This window comes from Mercenaria mercenaria, chromosome 11 (genome assembly GCF_021730395.1).
Source record: "Mercenaria mercenaria strain notata chromosome 11, MADL_Memer_1, whole genome shotgun sequence".
NCBI lineage: Eukaryota > Metazoa > Mollusca > Bivalvia > Venerida > Veneridae > Mercenaria > Mercenaria mercenaria.
In genome coordinates, this window is record NC_069371.1 from 9922903 (window position 1) to 9944906 (window position 22004).

The window sequence follows — 22004 nt, forward strand, 5'->3', positions numbered from 1 at the left end:
CTATATTTAAATCGATTATTTGAAGACCAAGAAGGTTTAATGTATTTGGTCCGACGTTGGTGTCGGTGTCGATTTGATCTTGAAAAAGAGCAGACACCATTTTTTTAAGGGTCAGACACCAAGAAAGTTTATTAAACTCTTAAAAATAAGTTATAATGTTTACTAATACCCATAACCCCATACCCCCGCCAAAAGACAACAATTCCTTTTTACATTTCTCACACCAACATACATCTTATCCCCATATTGTTTTTAATGTCCATTATACCATTAACCCCCATCCCACTCCCCCACACAAAAATCAGCTCTACTTATTACATCCACTCTGCCCCAACCGCCACCCTAAGCAACCACACAACGGTTGAAAGATCTGTACTAGTTTTGTTTGCCAATCGCCGTTTTCTGTCGTAGTCACTTGTCTATTGGCGAACATGTTTTAATAATCGAGTGGGTTGTTTGTCTGATACCTTTAGTCAATTATATACTAACCAAAAGTATTATGACTTGACCTTTATTTTGTGATGGAAATTCTGTTTCTAAACTAATTAGAGTCCCCACAAACCCTAAAGAATGGGTGGGGGGAGGGGCACACAAATAGCTTACTATTATTAAATGATTTATGTTTATGCAGCAGGAACTATCCACGTTATAACTATAAAACATATTTTGAATTATTTGTTGTTGTTGTTGTTGTTGTTGTTGTTGTTTTCTTTTCAAGTTTATTTCTTGCTGCGCTAGAACATTGTCCGTTTTTATCAAATAACTCCGCAACTACTTTTATATGTATAATTACCAACTAAAGGCTGAAGGCTTCCTATCTGATCCATTGTCGTGCTTGTTCCTTGTTTATTTTTTGTTGTGCTTGTTGGCATTGCAGGAAGAAAAGCTGCAATAAAACAATTATAATAATAAAAATAATAGTGATAATATCTTTATTCATAGAAGGTAGCACATGAAGATATAGACCAGTACAAAGTACAAATGATATATCTCAATTTTATGTGTGGCCTTCTGAACAATAACAAAACCCAAATACAATTTACACTATCACATAACCTAATTGATATCCCATTCAGTCTTAGACAAATACCCCTTAAAATAGATATTGCCTTAAAGTATCCATTTATACAAAAAAAAAATAAAGGTACATACTGTTGCTACTGTTTTAGAGTATTTTTTTAATACAAATCGCACATGTTATTTGTTAGGCGGTCTCAGACAACGGTGTTGCGAACTTTTAACAAGACCAGGAAAGTTATCATTTTCAAATCATTTTTTTTTAAAGAAAATGCAATATGGCCGTTTCAAAACTTTATTTGAAAAAATAACACTGTCTGCCGCAAACAGCACGATACAAAACCTTATAAGAACGTTCTGACCGACTTTGACTTACAAAGATTGGAGCAGGTCTCACAACACGGGTACCTATTGCTTTGGCAGTTAATGTACGCGTCCCATTGTGGTTCATATAGGATGTCCGAACATTTTGTCCTAGAACCTGGGTATATTTCCGGAGAGTCTCCAAATGGACATTCATCTATAAGATATAGTATAATAATACATTCAGTGCCTAGTATAATACATTCAGTGCCAAAAGGTTCGCATATATAGCCAAAACACCTTTTACCTAGTCTGTAACTTCTGTAAAAGGTGGTTAGCATTTGTATATCTTATGCTTGGTCTGGAACGTTAACTTCCGAATTGATCCTGTTGTTTCAACACATTAATACGTGCATATATGGAAACAGTATGCGATGAAATATGTTACTCTTAATAAACTATACATAATAATTTTACGCCTAGTTTTATTAACATAAACTGACATAATCCCTGTTCAGCAGATGTTTATTGAATATACAGTGTAGTAATATAGTATATCTCAGCTATTATTACATGAATTATAATTCATAATTTAAAAAAAAAATACATTAAAAAAGTTCAGTAAAACGGAATGTAATTATAACACATGGACTAGTCCTTTTATAGGGGAGATTACATGCGAAAGGGAACTATTTCAGTGATTGTTTGCATTATTATTATATATGACGGAGAAAATATATATGAGAAGGGACCAACCTTTGATGTCGGTACTAGCTCTCGCATCTTCCACACAATACCCGCCATGACACAGCTGTAATAACAACCATATAGATGTTTATGTATAACAATCGAATAGATCTACTTTTATACATCTAGTATCCCTCGCTCTTTATGATACATTTCTGGATTCAAAATAAGTTATTTTACAACCCCCCCCCCCCCCCCCCCCCCCACACACACACACAACCAAAAAGAAAAGTCCAATTCAGCCAGAGCTGAAATAATTCGTAGTCATTAGTGCTGCACATCGGAACAGGAACTGTCAGCTTCAGTGCATGCAAAAGAAAGAAATATTATCATTTGCAGTAAGTAATACATTTACACAGTGGCCATAGCTTTCCCAGATGTTTTCTCTAGTGACGGCTAGCAGTTTTGACCGACAAGCCATTCAAAAAGTGTTTACATTACATCAGAAATAAATTTCAATTATTGACATAAGCTCAGCATAACCACCGCTCAGTTGGCATGGCAAAGAAAGAATGGACTATTGGCTCGTTTCGCAGATAAATCCGGATGGATTCAATTTGACAAGTGGCCAAGTAGGTGTCAACAGCTCATATTTCTGAACCTCTTTCATTTAATTTTCATCCAGTTAGATTGCAACATTCATAGCGAAAATTACACAAACTATGTACTTGCGATTAATTTGAATCTTGATATAATGAGTAAAATATCTGGACAACATTCTGCGGATATATGCCCTAAACTTTCAGAGGTACACAAGTACATAGGATAATCACACACCTTTCAATGGACCCATGCTAGAGCGTTCACAATATCCATCGTATATTCAGCAATGAATACTTCAATCTAGATTTGTTGAATACTTGACAATCATTTATTCATTTTGGGCGATATTTACATCTTCTAGCATACGTCTGGTCGTTAATGACTTCGCATGTTCATTGACATGAGCTCTTCTGTCCAGTCTTTTAAAGTGTGAAATATACATTCTAGAACATTACAACATGTTTGCCTATGTCTATACGTATATATAACAAGAAGAAATCTGCAGACAGTGTCAACAATAAGATATCAGAATTTTGATCATAAATCGCACTGAAATTTTCTTACCTCGGAAGTGGGTAATTACTGTCAAGTTCTTTTATCGTAAATAACAACTGGTAAATCACGCCAAAATAACAACTGGTAAATCCCGCCAAAACAAATTATAACATAGACAAAATAATGTTACGTCTGTTTGATGACTTCAGATACTATTCTGCTATGTACATAGTGATACAAGAGACTGGAACAATTAGTCATCAATAGTCTCATGACCAGAACTACCCGACCCCGATCACTACTGTAAGAAAGAGTGCTACAACAAAAGTCTTTCGTTATGCTTTATTAATTCTATAATTTGGTAACATCCAGTATGCAAGAAATTTAATCTAAGCAGGAGTACACGGCACGTATACGAAACCAACCTTTCCCTTTCCGCACGGTGTTCCTTCCATAGTGTCGGTAATAAAGTGATAACCTTTTTCATCCGGATCGACACATCTCAAAGTGGAACATATACTCGTGTAGTTCAGTTTGTATCCGTACTAAAACACAGGAATCAGAACTGTTTTAGTTATAAAATGTGTTCTTATATATTTCACAGCAGATTTCGAGAATATAGGAATTATGATAACGGGTTGGTCTTGATCTAAGTACCAATAAGATATAGTCGCATTTTTGTCTAAGTGTCAGTAGATATTATGCTTGACTATGTGAAATAGAGCTATAAACTCTGTCACTTCTATTATCTTATTTTAGAGAATGGTTGCCACCTTTTATACATGTACATCTCAGAATATTTTATGAAGCCAGACTACATATAGTGTGTTTAAGTACAAACAAAAGTTAGAATATATATGTACATACACGAAATAGATATGAGCCTTTCCCATACATGTATTCACATTGTTCGTCCGGACCATATATTTGTCCCGGAAGTTTGTTATTGTATTCTGACAACAGATTGATATTATTTCCCCGTGTAGACATGCAGTTAAGCCTGAAACAATATGACACATCAGAAACAATATGACACGTCTGAAACCATATGACACGTCTGAAACAATATGACACGTCTGAAACATAACGACACGTCTGAAACTTAATAATGAAATAAAGAGATGTTTAAAGATAAGTTCGCTGTAATGATGTACTGAGTGATATTGCATCAATGTGCTGACGCCGTCAGCGTTGACGTTGGATGTAGACACCTTTAAAACGGTTACATGTAACCTCAAACTAGTAACGACCTGTTGATAACTGAAATGCATTTATTTACTGACACATGTATCACAGACCTCTGTTCCGTAACGGAAATTTCTATTTTACCCATATTTCTAAGTAATAAATCTGTACACAGAATCCGTGGCAGTGATGAAATTGTGACATTTAAAGGAAAATAACTTAAGGTCCATTTTCCTTATTACATAATTCAACGAAAAGACGTTTAATTGAGCGAGCCAAAATAACGCTTGATATTTAAAACTTAGTAAAATATTGAACGCACAAATTTACTCGGAAAAATGCCAACCTTCTCTCGTTTCCGATGACGGCAAATGACATAGCTCGTCCTGAAAATGCAAGACATTTTGCTCAGAAATCCGTTATGGAGGATCGTCAAAAATCCTTTTTCCGTGAGACCAACGTGGCTTGAATAAGGTCGGTGGTTGCAGGAAGAAATCATTCATGTCTGAAACGCTACATAGAGATATCACTTGGATTCTTCTCCGACATTAAAGCAAGAGAGTCTCCAAACACTCTTAAATGTGTCGGTGTGAGGTCAAACCTCAAACAGTCTTGTGCTATATAAAGTATGAAAATATAATAATTAATATGATTTACCCTAGTCTATTCAGATCATTGATGTTTCTGAAGAAGTAGTATTGTGAACATGCTGAAAATTTCCAGTGGTTACGGCGCGATGGCTTGTCATGTCTAATCACTGGTGACATAATGTAACCGTCTTCTTCCAGACAGAACCCATGTTTCCCGTCATGATCTGCTCCAAGGCTTCAAACGAAATACATGTAAACAATGTATATACAATTCATGTCAGTATTATTACAAAGAGACTGGTCTGAAATGGTGCACAATTTACTCCTTCTCTTAAATGGATTACCTGGCAGGTTATACAAATGATTGTCCTTGAGAATCTGTACGTGAAAAATAACGATATTGTCTTCAATGTAAGCATAAAGATGTCATGCTAATTAGAAACACGAACATATTGCCTCATGGGAAGCATGAAGATGTTGTCCTTTTGGGAAGCATTAAGACAATCCTCTGGAAAAGCATGAAGATAGTGTCCTCGTTGGAAGTGTAGAGATAGTGTGCTCATGGGAAGCACAAATATATTGTCCGTACGGAGTACGAAAAGATATTGCCTCGTGGGAAGCACATTGATATTGTCATCTTGGGAAGCATAATACGTTGTCCTCGTAATCCATAAATATATTGTTCTCACGGGAAACTTGAATTATTGTCCTTATAGATAGTTTATGGGAAGAACGGAAAACATAGTTGCTTTCATTATGAGAAAGATATAGCTTCCGACCTCATAGAAAGAATGGAGTTATTTTCTCAATAGAAAACATGAAATAATTGTCAATATGAGAAACAGGAATGTATTGCCCCATCAGAACATAAAGTCGTAGTACTTATGAAATACTATTACGTTATTTAATATTGTTCCGTACAATACGGAGATATATTTGGACGAGTACCCAGCTGAGAAAACCATACTGGACGAGCCGATAGGCGAGTCCAATATGGTTTTCCCAGCTGGATAAAAGTACAAATATATCTCGTATTGTACAGTACAATGTTAAATAACCTTTTTATTCTATCTATTTTATTTTAGTTTAAATCAAAAATGATTCACTGAATATTGTATTTCTGCCTTTTCTGATTTCAAGACGCATAATCAAACTCTGTACATAGAGCGCATACTTCTGTAATCATCCGATTTACATTCGGAACATTTTCACGTGTTTTGGGCTTTATCGTATGTTTAACATGGGACCAAATACGTCCAATTACGGAAAACATTACAGGTCTATTGTACGGACCTGCGTCCAGTAAGGTAATATATTGTACGGTCACGTGTTGCAAATGAACGTTCACGATTGGATAGATAAAATAGATATAGAATAAATGATGTTATCGTCTTCATTGGAAACATGGTGTTATTTTCTTTGTCCAAGGTACCGTGTGATTTTCAAAAAAAGACTGATACGTTTTGTAGTGTTTTACAGATAACTGTCCTTTTAGCACAGTAATGGAATGAAATAATGTGACTTCATTTACAATACTTATCCCCGCCGATAACATTGACGTACGTACAGAGAATGTATTAGGTTTGCATCTGTATACAAATCTTTTTAAACTTTTTTTTTTTCCATGAAGTTATATTTTCATAGAAATTAAATTACATTATGAAGATTTCATTATTTGAAAGAACAAGATGTGCTAGATTTAAAATTGCTAGATTTACTTGTGTCCTAGTTCATGGGCAGCTGTCAGAGATACATCCTCGCCAAATTTGTCTTCTATCACAGACTGTCTTTTTGCTAGACAGATATCTCCTACAGACGAAATGCCTGTGAATACAAATTAAAACATTGTCAGTATTGTGTATATAGCTACACCAATTCGCTTACAATATCCGGATTGAGAATATAGGGTGAAACACTGTCTGTAGTGTGTATATAGCTAGACCAACTCGCCACAATATCCGGATTCAGAATAATGCGTGATACAATGTCTGTATTGTGTATATAGCCAGGTCAATGCGCTTACAATATCAGTATTGAGAACACAGCGTGAAACATTGTATGTATTGTGTATATAGCTAGACTTATTCGCTTACAATATCCGAATTGAGAATAATACATAACACAATGACTGTATCATGTATATAGCTAGACCAATTCGCGTACAATATCTGGATTGACAGCATAGCGTGAAACAATGTCTGTAGTGTGTATATAGCTAGACCAACTCGCTCACAATATTTGAAATGAGAATAAGGCGTGATACAATGTCTGTATTGAGTATATAGCTAGACCAATTCGCTTACAATATCTGGATTGAGAATATAGCGTGAAACAATGTCTGTATTGTGTATATAGCTAGACCAACTCGCTTACAATATCTGGATTGAGAATAATGCGTGATACAATGTCTGTATTGTGTATATAGCCAGACCAACTCGCTTACAATATCTGGATTGAAAATAATGCGTGATACAATGTCTGTTAGACCGATTCGCTTACAATATCTGGATTGAGAATATAGCGTGAAACAATGTCTGTAGTGTGTATATAGCCAGACCAATTCGCTAACAATATCTGGATTGAGAATAATGCGTGATACAATGTCTGTATTGTGTATATACTAGTAGCTAGACCAATTCGTTTACAATATTTGTATTCAGTATTTAGCGCGAAACAATGTCTATATTGTGTATATAGCTGGATCAACTTGCGTTCAATATCTGGATTGAGAATAATGCGTGATACAATGTCTGTATTTTGTATCTGGATTGAGACTGATGATAATGCGTGATACAATGTCTGTATTGAGTATATAGCTAGAAACAGTCTCCGGATTTAGTTTGCAAATCCGGAATTTTCGCAAACTCAGCTACCTTTTATCTTTGACTTTTTTGTGATCTTTTGACACCTAACAATAGTTAGGAGACTGTTTAGACCAATCTGCTTACAATATCTGGATTGACAACATAGCTTGAAACAATGTCTGTATTGTGTATATAGTTAGACCAACTCGCTTACAATATCTGGATTGAGAATAATGCGTGAAACAATGTCTGTATTGTGTATATAGTTAGACCAACTCGCTTACAATATCTGGATTGAGAATAATGCGTGATACAATGTCTGTATTGTGTATATAGTTAGACCAACTCGCTTACAATATCTGGATTGAGAACATTGCGTGAAACAATGTCTGTATTGTGTATATAGTTAGACCAACTTGCTTACAATATTTGGATTGAGGACATAGCGTGATACAATGTCAAAAGTGTGTATATAACTAGACCAACTCGCTTATAATATCCGGATTGAGAGTATAGCGTGAAACATTGTCTGTATAGTGTATACAGCTAGACCAACTTGCTTACAATATTTGGATTGAGAATAATTCGTGGAAACATTATCTGAGTTCTGTATATAGCCATACCAACTCGCTTACAATATCTGGATTGAGAATATAGCGTGAAACAATGTCGATATTGTGTATATAGCTATAACAACTCGCGTACAGTATCTGGATTGAGAATAATGCGTGATGCAATGTCTGTGTTGAGTATATAGCTAGACCAATTCGCGTACAATATCTGTATGGACGATTTAGTGTGACACAATGTCTGTAGTGTGTATATAGCTAGAACAACTCGCTTACAATATCTGGATTGAGAAAGTAGTGTGAAACAATGTCTGTATTGTGTATAAAGCCAGACCGATTCGCTTACAATATCTGGATTGAGAATAATGCGTGATACAATGTCTGTATTTTGTATATAGCCAGACCAATTCGTTTACAATATTTGGATTCAGTATTTAGCGCAAAACAATGTCGATATTATGTATATAGCTAGAATAACTCGCGTACAATATCTGGATTGAGAGAAATGCGTGCGACAATGTCTGCATTGTCTATATAGCCAGACCAATTCATTTACAATATTTGGATTGAGTATATAGCGCGAAATAATGTCTGTATTGCGTATATAGCCAGGTCAACTCGCTTACAATATCTGGATTGAGAACATAGCGTAATGCAAATTATAGTGTGACCAACGTTCAGTAACTATATTGAGAGTATAACGTAACAAACTGACAATGTATGTATTGAAAATATAGCGTGAAACATCTGTGTAGAGAATATGATTTAAAATACCTGTTATGAGAATAAAGCGTTATCAAATTACGTACAACGATTTTACTCAGAACATAGCAAGAAACAATGTCTGTAACGGGTACATGGTGTGACCAACTCACTTACAATATCCGTATTGAGGACAAGTTTGATCAACTTAAATCATCTGTTTTCCAGAATATAGCGCGACCAACTTCCTTACAATGTCTCTGTTGAGAATATAGCTCAAAACTATGGCGTACCGTTTGGGTCAAAAGTCTGAAATCGCTCGAGCGATACCATAATACACGGTTAGCGTGTAAATTTACACGCTTACCGTGTATTTCAATCGGTAGATCTATAAAAGTACACGCTCACCGTGTATTTTTATGCGTTTACCGGGTAAAATATACGCTTAGCGTACAAATTTATACGCTTAGCGCGTATCGCTCGCTTGAGTTACACTTTTAAATAAATTAGCCAATCAAAATTCATGTTACAAAGGAAGATATTTATAAAGTTTATGATTGAATTATTACTATTATATACTTATTATTATATATTACTAATAATATTTTCATTATATTACGAAATGTTTTGCCACTGTAAAGATGATTTCAGTCAAGTAATTTATTCTACTGTATATATGCTTTGATTAAAGACATGTATATTTCTTATTATATCTTACCTGAAAAGCCTGCTTTATTCTTATTTTCGTCAGAAAAGAACAAGCATTTCAAGTCTAATTCCACACATCATACACATATAAAACTTGTACTTTACTTTTTAAAATGTCATTTGTTATCATATATCTATTTTTCTACAACTTCAAATAATATATATATAAATAATAATAGTATTTATTTTTCTCCGACTTTAATGACATGTACATAATTGGGGAGGGGTGGGGGAATCGAGCGGCTCCATGTCACTGAAGTTGCTGTTTTAAGTGATCTACCGGAAATCATTACGTAACTTTTCTGCAAAATGACATGATAAAACATATGTCACCTAGGTTATCAGAACAGGAAATCCTTTCGAGGTTCACTAATTAGAGCGGATCATAAAATTTACTGAAGCATATAAGATGGCTTTGATATGATACAATTTAATGCCTTCGGTCATCAATGCCACTATATAAGAACGAGCACGGATTAATATATCACGTGGCGGAGCTGTCTTGTGAAACGAAAATAAAAATTTCACAGGATATCTAGTATTCTAAAATCTGTAAGAATATATTTGGAAATTTAATGGACATTTATTTTTAAAACGATGAACGTGCAGTAACAAAAAAAATGTAAATTCGTTAGATATGAATCAAGGACTTAAACTACTACTGATGGGAAATACCTAATATCTGGAACAACTGATACGCATTAGACCTTCCTGCTAATATAAATCTATAATTTTCTATTTTTTAATTTACATGCTGGATCATTTTCATATTGAAACTGTATCGTGCGCAAAGTCATTATCCGTAATTTAATAGAATAATTATGATAAAGCTGAATTCCGCAAAAAATAGAACAAGATTTCAAGTCTAGAACACTCTTCCCTGCTGCTACATGACCCCCACCCCCCCCCCCCCCCCCCCCTCCTCTCTCTCTCTTAAATCTGACCGCTGCCATTTCATATTTTCAATAAAAACTTGCAATTCGAAGAATCAATAGAAATGATAACAATTTTAAGATGATTACTATTTTTGAATACGGAATGAATTCATCCTCACTTTAGTATAAGTGGATACAATATGAAAGGCTGGACTTAATTGAATATTTCATTTTCAACATTTTTATTATATTACAAGTATCATGCAAGCTTATTGCGGCAGGTTGTAAGTTCTGCGAGGTCGAGCAAGGAAATAAGACAAATACTTTGGTATAAATAATTGATCTTTAAATGTTCCATATATAATTATTTTCCATTTAGGTAATACAAATTTTAGCCATTTCGGCTATGAAATAATATTTTCTATTTCGTTGTATTTATTATCCATTTTAGTAATAAGTTTGTTAGTGGCATGTACTTGTGGCCCGACCTATTTGTTTATTTTCTTGGCTGTACATGTACATTTTTGATGTTTGTTAGTATAAATGTAAACAGTAATAAGCAATAAAATATGATTTAACTCGGGGGGGGGGGGGGACCAAACAAAAAAAAAACCTAAACGCATAATATACATTTTCTAGGCTTCGCGCGGCCGGTTGCCGGCTACCCAGAAATAAATATTATCCATTTCGTGAATGAAGTTATTCTCTATTTCGTTTTAGTTATAAATTATTATTCATTTCAGTAATAGCTTTGCTAGTTACAGGTACGCATGATAAATATTACAGGATGTTCGCGCGGCCGGTCGTCGGCTACCCAGAAATAAATATTATCCATTTCGTCAATGAAATTATTCTCCATTTCGTTGTAGTTATAAATTATTATCAATTTTATTTAAGTTTGTTAGTAACAGTTACGCATCAAATAAATAACCGGGACTTCGCGTAGCCAGTCGTTGGCTACCCAGAAATAAATATTATCCATTTCGCCAATGAAATAATTCTCCATTTCGCTGTAGTTATAAATTATTATCCATTTCAGTGTAAGTTTGTTAGTTACAGGTACGCATCATATACATAACTGGGACTTCGCGCAGCCGGTCGTTGGCTACCCGGAAATAAATATTATCAATTTCTTCAATGAAATTATTCTCCATTTGTTTTTAGTTGTAAATTATTTCCCATTTAATAATATACACTCGTTTAAGAAACTACTGCTGTATGCATTCTTTTCATATTGATACAGAAGACGACCATACTACTGGTCCGCTGTGAATGCAGTCATTTTTGCAGTTCTAAACTAGGCTAAATTTTGATTGGTCTATTCGCTCGAATTCTAAATTAGGAATCGGGTCAACGAAAATACACGTTGAGCGTGTAAATTTACACGGTAAGCGTGTAAATTTGCGCGTTTATCGTTTATTTTATACGCTAACCGTGTAAAAAACACGCTTAACGTATAAATTTACACGGTGAGCGTGTAAATTTACACGCTTACCATGTATTATGGACCCGCTCGAGCGATTTCAGACTTTTGACCCAAATGGTACGTCATACAAAACAATGATTTTGTTGAACATATGACGTGACAATCTCGCTTACAATTTCCGTATTGATAGCCTGACCAACTTACTTAAAATATTTTTTTTAGAATATAGCGAACCAACTTACTTACTATGTCCTTATTGAGAATGTAGTGTAAAGCAACGTCTGTATTGAGTATATGGCGATACCAAATCGCTTACAATATCAGTATTTAGAATATAGTGTGAAGCAATGTATGTATTGAAAATATAGCGTCACCAACCTCCTTTTAATGTATGTTTTAAGAATATGGTGTGTGCGCTAACATGACGTTACAAAACTTTTGTGTGTCGTTTTGACGCGTGCTAATGCGACGCAACGAAAGTAACACCGTGACATAACAAAACACAGAATGTGACAGAACGAAGCGTTTTATGTTGTGCTGGCGTGTATGTCATTAACAGAAGCTCGTGTTGGCGCACACGTCAAGACGCAATGAAATGTTTCGTTGGTTCGCGTGCGTGCCATTAGCAAAGATTTCGTTTGTGCATGTTGGCGGGAGCGCCAAAACGAAAAGAAACAGTTCATTGTTTAAGTAGTTCGCGCCCCAGGACGATAAAATGAAATGTGTTACATAGCCGCATGCACGCCAGTGCGACAAAACTAAACAGTTGATTTTGGTTTGGCGCGCGCTGACAAGACAAAAACGAAATCTTTGTTGATGGTGCGCTCTCTTACACGAACTAAAATGTTTTGCTCTGTCGCGTTCCATGTTTTTATGTAACGTTCTATATTTCATTATGTCCAGTTGTTAGTTTCGTTTTGTCGCGTTGGCGTGCGTTCCAAAACGATACACCAAAATTTCAAAATTTCGTGATGGCTCGTTTGCGCACGCGCCAGGATGGCACAATATAATATGCTACAAATGCCGCGCCAGGACGGCACAATACAATATGCTACAAATGCCGCGCCAGGACGGCACAATACAATATGCTACAAATGCCGCGCCCACGCCAACAACATGTCCTAAATCAGCCACAGTACAATTATTTACCTACTGTCGATAAAGCATGACCAGCTTACCTACAGCTTTCATAATTACCAACAAACGCTAAATGTTTGTATTAAAAACTTACGTACAGTGTCAGTATTAAGACTATAGCAATTTATCTAATACTGTCGCAAACGAGTTCACTTCAATGGGGGGTAGGTGGTCTACGAATGTGCACATCGCAAACTATATATCAAAATGTTTGTAAGAGTCTTAAGTTTCCAAAACCAGTTGATGCCAGAATGCAAATGGTGGGCAAAGTGCTCAAATTCAAGATGGCCGCCAATATGGCCGCCGAAAATTAAAAATCATACTATACATATTGACTGGACAATATATTTCAAATTTAAAGGCATCGTCCTAGTCTTATACTAGTTTCTGTTGCAGAATAGATTAAAACATAGTATATTTCACCTTTAACTAAATTGAAATAAATTCTTACAAAATATGATGGATTTTGCATGCAAAATGATCAGAAAAATTGCTGTTTACATACATTCTTTTAATAATTCTACCACTTTTAATTACTTGATTATATTTTACAAGTTTTATGCTTTATAATTTTCAGAATTTCATTAACTATATCATAAGTATTTGACATGACAACTTTTAATTAAATTATTATCTGTTAATCCAGCAATCAAGGGCTAAGTAAACAGCTTAGTGGGTGGGGTAAATCTATGTACACTTACATAAAATATGTGTAATACTTTAAAATTCATATTAAGTAAATGTGCAGGTTTTTATGCCCCCGGCATCTACTGATGCGGGAGACATATAGTGATTGTCCTGTCCGTCCGTCCGTCCGTCCGTCCGTGCGAGGTTAACCAAATCGGACCGTTTCGTCTAGCATCAATACCCTAACTAGAATGACTTGATACTAACGCAGATGTAACCTGTGACCATTTCTCATCTTCAGACATCACCTGACCTTGAACTTGACCTCGTTTTGGACTTAGGTTGCTTTGTATCGACAAGGATGTCACCGGGGGCATCAAGCGTTCATTGAACGCAGCTCCTTGTTTAATGTGCAAATTGTTTTTTTCTTGACGGAAATAATACGTGAAAACGAACTATTACATGAATAAAATGTGTCATATATACCGACATTAGTAAAACTAAGTTACATAATTTGTGTGGGTAATCAGTAATTGATGAAAATATATCATTTTCACATTATGATACGGTTCTATCTTTAAGTATACATATGTTTGCTAAAAGTAACTAAAACAGGCTGACATGTAAATTCGAAGATTAAAACAGCATTTAATAGAATATTTCTTTAGCAATTACATAAAATACTGATTTAAACTTATTAACTGTTTGCTAGTCATTTTCTTGTAAAAAGAGAATGTAAAAATGATTAATATACTACATACGTAATAATGTCTTCGACATTTTATGTTCAGTTGTAAGCTTGTGAGATATGATAATATCAGTCACATATGGAATACTGCTCTGCAATGACATCTTTTTTTAAGATTTAAATAAATAACCTTTAGAATGTTATTAAATTCTAAAAAAAAAAACATACAAACATACATTGAACACATATTGATTGATACAAACTGACACAATATGATTTAAGTAATCTACATGTAAGTCATGGTTTTGAAACAGCAACATCTTAATTTTATTTATTTGTTATTTAAGAAAGCATATGTTTTCTCATACTTTGTAGTATGAGGTAATTATAGCAGAACAACATGTAGAAAAGCCTTAAATTGAAGAAGGTCTTTGAGAACATATGCAGGAAGCTATCTAGGCACTTTTTAATGGAGTATCTTTGTATACATCAAATACGTACAACTCATACATACACTGTATTTGCGATTTAAAGCTTACTTGTAAGACGTAAGTAGTTTCTGTAAAAATAAAACGCTTACTTATATCTATAGAAATGAGTTCATCTTTGGGATCGCATCACGTGAATATTCAGAGGGGCCAAGCCCCCGCCTCCCGTATGTCTGATCCAGCAATGCATACATCTTCGAACCTTACGGGTGGCACGAGGGATCATACCCCTTATCCAAATACTAATGAAAAGAGTTCATCTTTGGTATCGCATCACGCGAATATTCAGAGGGGCCGAGCCCCCGCCTCCCGTATGTCTGAACCGACGTGTCAAGCAGCATCGAACCTCTATACTGGCAAACTGTGCCAGACTCCTGCTATATATAAACCAGTTCTGACTGTGGCATCAAGAGGTACTGGGGGACAAGTACCTCCGCTGGTACAAATGCGCCCACATCGGTTTCCGTGCCAAGTATTATTAGTAGTGGCACCGGAGGACAAGTACCTCCACATGGTACAAATACGCCCGCATCCGTGTCTTAGTAGTGGTACCGGGGGGCAAGTATCTCCGCCTGGTACGAATACGCCCTCATCAGCTTTTGTGTCAAATTATCTTTTGGGTGGTTCCGGGGAATGTGCCAAGTATATGCCGCTTTATCCTATGAGTGGGAGTGGGGTACTTGACCCTCATCATGGTACAGCTATACCAGTTTTGGGTACGGTACAACAATCTAAGGCTAAAATATGGAATAGGCGGTGTCCGCCCGACATAAAACAGTCCACTTTGGTACAACCACCCAATTATAGGGGAGGAGCAGGGCTGCAGGGCCCTACAACTGGTTCAAATGTGCCAGGAACTGTGCCCGCACTACATCCTACAGGTGGCACTTGGGATCAATCCCGTCCACTTGACGGGGGTAAGAATGCTATTGCTAGACCACCCTACCATATGGATAGCACAGGCGATCATCCCCATCCTATTGACACAAATGTACCCGCAACAGTTTCTGCACCAAAACCCACAAGTTGCATTTGGAATAATATCCGTCCACCTTGTCAGAACGCTCTGGTTTGACCACCCTACCCTATGGTTGACACCGGGGTTCAGGCCCCTAGAATTAGTAAAAATGTACCGGCTATGGCTCCTGTACCACATCTCACCGGTGGAACAAACGGTGGTTCGATCCTTTCCACATGGAGCTAGCGACCATGTTGTTGCACAAACACCCTACTGTATGAGTGGCACAGTTAGTACAAATATACAAGCTCCCTCTCGCGTAGCACAACCCAGGGGTAGTCATTTGTGTCATCCCCTGGCACCCGGAATGGGTATCGTTGGGGTTCAATCCATTCCAACCAGTATAGCTGGGTCCGGTCTGGCCTCAATCCCAAACAGTTGCTGCACTGCCATCTTACCATACGACTACGAAATTTGCGCAGATGCCCGCTAATGTATCTTTAGTGGCCTCGACACCATACACTATGGCTGCTTCAATGCCACCTGATGCCGTGGCTACTCCCATGATCCGCACCCCAGCTTATGCAAATATGCATGCTAGGGCACCGTTCCAAGTGCCTGCCACAAGGGCACAGATCTTACCTAGGGTACATGAGTCGATTGCGGCTCAGTTCATGTACCCTTGGGGAGGTTCTGGTCTGTTATATTCGGATTCAAGAGATACAACCCCTTATGAACATCAAGTGAGTGCTGTGGCTCAAGCCAATTTACCAACCAATGGTTCCATCTTGAACCATGAAACCTGGGCCCCCAGGGGCTATTGGGGACTCAACAGCAGGCGCCTTATGTGCTCCCCAGTAATTCTGGTTTGCAAGACTATAATAGCTCGGGTGTGCGGTTTATGAACCAAAACGGGGTTGCCCTCGCACAACCTTCTGCAAGACCAAAATAAAATTCCAAAAGAGACTTTAAGCTGCCAAAACTGCCACCATATGATGGCACCTCAAGTTGGCGAACCTTCCGTCATAAGTTTGAAACATATGCACGTTATAATAAGTGGGGGAAGAACAGAGAAAATTTCATATAGAATTGAACCTTTCCGGGAAGGCAGGGGAGTTCTTCTCAAACTCAATCAGACGTAGGCCTAACATCTCCTATGCAGAACTAATTATAAATTGGAACGGAATTTTGGGGATTTAACACCCCCTCCCCCCACACACACTGAAAGATATCTAGTCCAACTTCAGTCTGCTACACAATGCCCGGATGAGAGCCTTGACGATTGGTCAGATAGGGTGTTAGAATTGGCCACTGAGGCATTTTCATCCGTTGACCAGTCATTGATAGAATAACAGGCTGTAACCCGTTTTTGTTATGGAATGCGGGACGTAAGTGCAGCTGAACATATGATCCATCTCAAACTAATTCAGTACGCTCGTGCTTAGAACGTGCTAAGGAATTTCAACAGTGCCATAATGCATTACAGGGCAATCTGTCTCCGCATAAGGAATGTCTAAATATTAGGGCTACTATAGGAAGTCAATTCCCAGACGTTCAGAGAGGCTTGCCTCCAGTACAGACTCAGATAGTTTAAGTCCGACTAATAGTTCTAAAGTCGCTCCAACCCCAACGCAACATGCCCTCTCAGAGTTACTAAACAGTATGATTAAAGTCCAGGAGACTGCTAGCAAAAGCCAACTTAAATACCAAGAAAACGCTACTAAGCAGCAGACAGATTTGTTGAAAGCTATGTCTGAGCTTACCGCCAAAGTTGAACAATCATTGTCTCCCTCTCCGTATAGTCCTGGAAGAAATAAGTCTCGGGAAAACTGTCCGGGTTGATCAGGTAGTCCTAGTCGGAATGGGGGAGGCTACTTTAATTGTGGGGGAAGTCATTGGCTGAAAATCGTATTTTGCCTAGATCTCCAGGGAGATGCTTTAATTGTCAGGGAGATCACCTGAGAAGAGATTGCCCTGAACTGAAGCAGAAGAGTGATTCTCCGTCTGACCGGAGGGTCACTTTTCAAGAGTAAGCAATATTTCAAATAAGGTAGGGTGTCCTCCGTGATGATCAGGGTAGGAGTCTTAGTTTTTATATTTATATTTTGATGTACACAGGGGGAGTACCCTTGTACATTTTACATGATGTAGGTGAAATTTTACAACCGATCAATTCAGAATATATAAGACAGGGGAGGTTACACTTGTAATTGTAAATAATGTACATGAATTGCCTGTTTTATGATTGGTCAGTTTAGGATGTATAACAAAGGGGAGATTACCCTTGTAAATTTTATATGATGTAAGATATTAAACCAGGGAGGTTACCATTTTGTATAGTGTATGTTCTCAAGGATCTATTTCTCCCTGCATTTACCACATGGTTGGCAGGGAATGTCCAGGCCATTTTGAGTATTCACCAGGTCACCGACTGGAAATAATTAATTCCCGATAGTTTGTTAATGCTGGAGTTGAATGCTCAGTATTTTGTCCTATGGGGGTTTTCAGATTTGGCAGCCCACATTTGTTGGGCATTTTGTCCCATGAGATTTTCAGATTTCGCAGCCCACATTTGTTGGGCATTTTGTCAATGGGGTTTAACGATTTGGCAGCCCACATTTGTTGGGCATTTTGTCCTATGGGGTTTTCAGATTTGGCGGCCCACATTTGTTGGGCATTTTGTCCTATGGGGTTTCCAGATTTGGCCGCCAACATTTGTTGGACATTTTGTCCCATGGGGTTTTCAGATTTGGCGGCCAACAGTTGTTGGGCATTTTGTCCATGGGGTTTTCCGATTTGGCAGCCCACATTTGTTGGGCATTTTGTCCTATGGGATTTTCAGATTTGGCGGCCCACATTTGTTGGGCAGTTTGTCCCATGGTGTTTCCAGATTTGGCAGCCCACATTGGTTGGACATGACTGCCCACACAGTGGCAGAAATTAATGGAACGTGCACAACGGGTGTTTTGACCCTCACAGCCAAAAAACCTCGGGCCCTGTATTTCCAATAGAAGAGCGGACAGTTTCGTTATTTCCTGTAACTTTGGTGTATGGGAAAGTTTTCCTTGATCTAAGTAATTTAATTAAGCAGTGTTTATTCACTGTGTATTTGGTGTAGAGGAAAGATTCATTTATTAGATATTTGTATATGTATATTTACATTTATAACCTATATCTGGTATGGATGTATATACCTATATTCTGTTTCGTTTATTCTATAAATATCAAAAAAAGAATTACAGTTTACTCTATAAATCATAATACAGTTAAATAATCAACATATGTACGACTGTTATAACACAAAGAAATCAACAAGCTATAGCATATTCTTCAAAGGTGTTGCTGCCGGTATTAAATATAAGTCATAGCAAAAATATTGCGGCAGCCATCTTGGCGGCCTTTTTTTTTTTTAATAAACTTGGTACGTTTCGTCTAAATATATATTTCGTACTTTATACATTGTTTTGATAATGAAACTATAGTAGGATGTATACAAAACTGAAGATGATTATCAATTTACTTTTTATTTTAACTGTTATTAGATATACATTGTGTTCTATATTGAATTACCCCACCCACTTATAAATATATATATTATCAATAATTTGAATGTATCCTTTAACAAAATAATAATATTATTACAATTTATTATCACTTGTTCAACACGGGATTGCATTGTGTAAGGAACAACAGTAAATAGAGGAATACAAAACAAATTATATTGACCGTATGTTCAAGAAAATAGTATTCATCACATTTAAGTCCATATAAAATTGGTATCAAATGTGTCAGAAAGTTGTATTTCATATCAATAAATGCATATAATTTTGCAGATTTATAAATTTAACATTTTTATAATAACTTCAAATTAATTTACAACAGTTAAATGCTTTTATTTTGCAATTTTATGCATTGGGTATCATTTTCATGTATCAGCGGCCATGTTGGCGGCCATCTTGAATTTGAGGACTTTGCCCAGTGACTAGAAACTGGCATCAGGCAGTTCTGAAAACTACATATTCTGACGGACATTTTGGTATGCAGAAGTTGATGTGCACATTCATAGACCACCTACTACCAATTTTAAGCTATTTATTTGGCCATATTTGCAGCATGATAAAGGGCGTAAACCACATTACTAACATGTGTTTTTTTCTGGTCCTTTGGGATCATGGAGTTCATTCAATAGATGTTAGTGGGCGTTAGAGGTGTTGCACATTTCATAACCTCTCATGAGCAGACTCAATCAATCAAGTCGAGTTTGCTTTAACTCTGCTTGCTTGCATTCTTTGCTACCAAAGGATCTTTTGACAGATTTTATTAAAACTTTTGCATGATCAGCTTACCTACAGTGTCGCTATTGATAATTTAGCGTGCTCAACTACTCAGATTGTCTATATACATGTAGCGTGACCAGCTTAACAACAATGCATGTATTAAGAATATAGCGTGCCAAACTTACCCACACTGAATGTATCAAAATATAACGTGCTGAACTTACACACAGTGAATGTATTAAGGGGACGCATACTTTGAAATTAGAAAAAAGTGGGTGGGGTATTATAAAATTTACCTGCAAGAAAGTACAAGGTTTTGGTAAATGAAATGAATACTGTTTCAACTGTTATAAGTAAACAAAGGATTGCTCACTAAAATAAAAATGAGAAAAACTGAAACAAGAAAGTTATTGTTGAATTACGTAAGACTTCTTGTGTACATTCAAAGTCAACAATTAAGACTTTTTGGTGCGAAAATAATAGTGCTTCACTTTGTCTAAACATTTATCAATGTCCTACAGATTCTAATTTAAAGAAAGAATGTGAAATAAGTTCACTGTCTTGCTTTTCATTTTGCATATGTGAGCTAAAACACATTATTTAGTTTGTTTACAAAGTAGTGCATAAGAAAAGATACGGTGGTCAAGGAATGCCACATTACAAAACTAAAAGAGTATATTCCCCTTAATACATTAAACATTTATCGTTACAGAAGTCTAGTGGCTTACAATAAAGGCCTAGAAATGTTGCCATTATTAATTTTTAACTTGGTATTCATGAACTACAATGCACTTAAATATCAAAACACATTCAACAAACTTTTGAAAATGTATTGTCTTAAAAATCCCTAAATAAGGTATGAAATTTGGTTGAGAGGTCCAATCAATGTGTATATGTGCAAAAGCAACATTCTAATCTTGTTCACAAAAGTTACTAATAAACAGCAGGAATGTCAATGATCAAAACTGGACGAATATACAGTTATCCTCACTTTAATGTCATTTATATTTGTCCTTGAATTCTCCACCATACTTTTCATAACTCTGTTTGCACGAGTTGCACGAGAATGCTGTCATTCACGTAAAAAAACGGGGTCAAATAAGTTGTAAATGCAGTATCATCTAAACGTAATTAATGGATTATGCAGTTCAAGATAAACTTTATCTCATATCGTAACGAACATGTATAATGTTGTAACAACAACTTTACTTACACTGATTTAAGTAGCAGTCGGTTTATAAGTGACTTTATTGATTCATTTTGTGTTTTGTTATTGTTGTCAAAAAGTATAACGGAAGTGCCTCACAACTGAAGCGGAAACCAGTTTGATGCGCAAAGTAGTCCACTGTAAGTAATATTATTTGACAAATGTCCACAGAAATTAATAATTTTCTAATATTAAAGGCGAATATCTGAATAGGATTCATTATTTGATAAGAAATTATAATCATCGACATGTTTTTTTAAAAATCGTACACGTGCTGACACCTAAGTTGTCTCCCGTTGTTTATTAGAGTTACCTTTCGTCCGGCGCAGTAATACATTTGCAGTGAATCGCCGAGAAGTCGTGGGAAAATTAAAAACCATGTAAACAAACTAAAATTAACCACCTTTTCAAGATGAATTTCAAGTGATCGACATTATGCATTTAACCCGCCTGACTGTGTAGCATCTTAGATATCTGTTCTAAGGTATTCATTGTGTAGAATGTCATGTTATGCCCTTGCAATGCTAATCCCACTCTGATTTTTTTTGTTTACATTTTTTATCAATGAGAAATATGGCGTCCATCCCGAGATGAACAGACGTGACGTTAAATTTTTACATGTTTAAGCAAACTGGTGTGTTAGAAAGAAAATCTCATC

At 36.4% G+C, this 22004-nt stretch overlaps 1 protein-coding gene across 1 annotated transcript in view; it reads right to left on the minus strand.

Moving 5' to 3' along the window:
- Positions 1-22004, minus strand: part of LOC123532245 (zinc metalloproteinase-disintegrin-like daborhagin-K) — a 41439-nt gene that overhangs the window by 543 nt on the left and 18892 nt on the right. The window contains exons 10-16 of the mRNA XM_053518521.1: positions 6599-6704; positions 4948-5115; positions 3973-4105; positions 3531-3650; positions 2077-2131; positions 1394-1537; positions 794-886 (exon numbers count right to left, since the gene is read on the minus strand). Coding sequence (XP_053374496.1) covers positions 794-886; positions 1394-1537; positions 2077-2131; positions 3531-3650; positions 3973-4105; positions 4948-5115; positions 6599-6704 — 819 coding nt within the window. The remainder of the gene's footprint in view (positions 1-793; positions 887-1393; positions 1538-2076; positions 2132-3530; positions 3651-3972; positions 4106-4947; positions 5116-6598; positions 6705-22004) is intronic.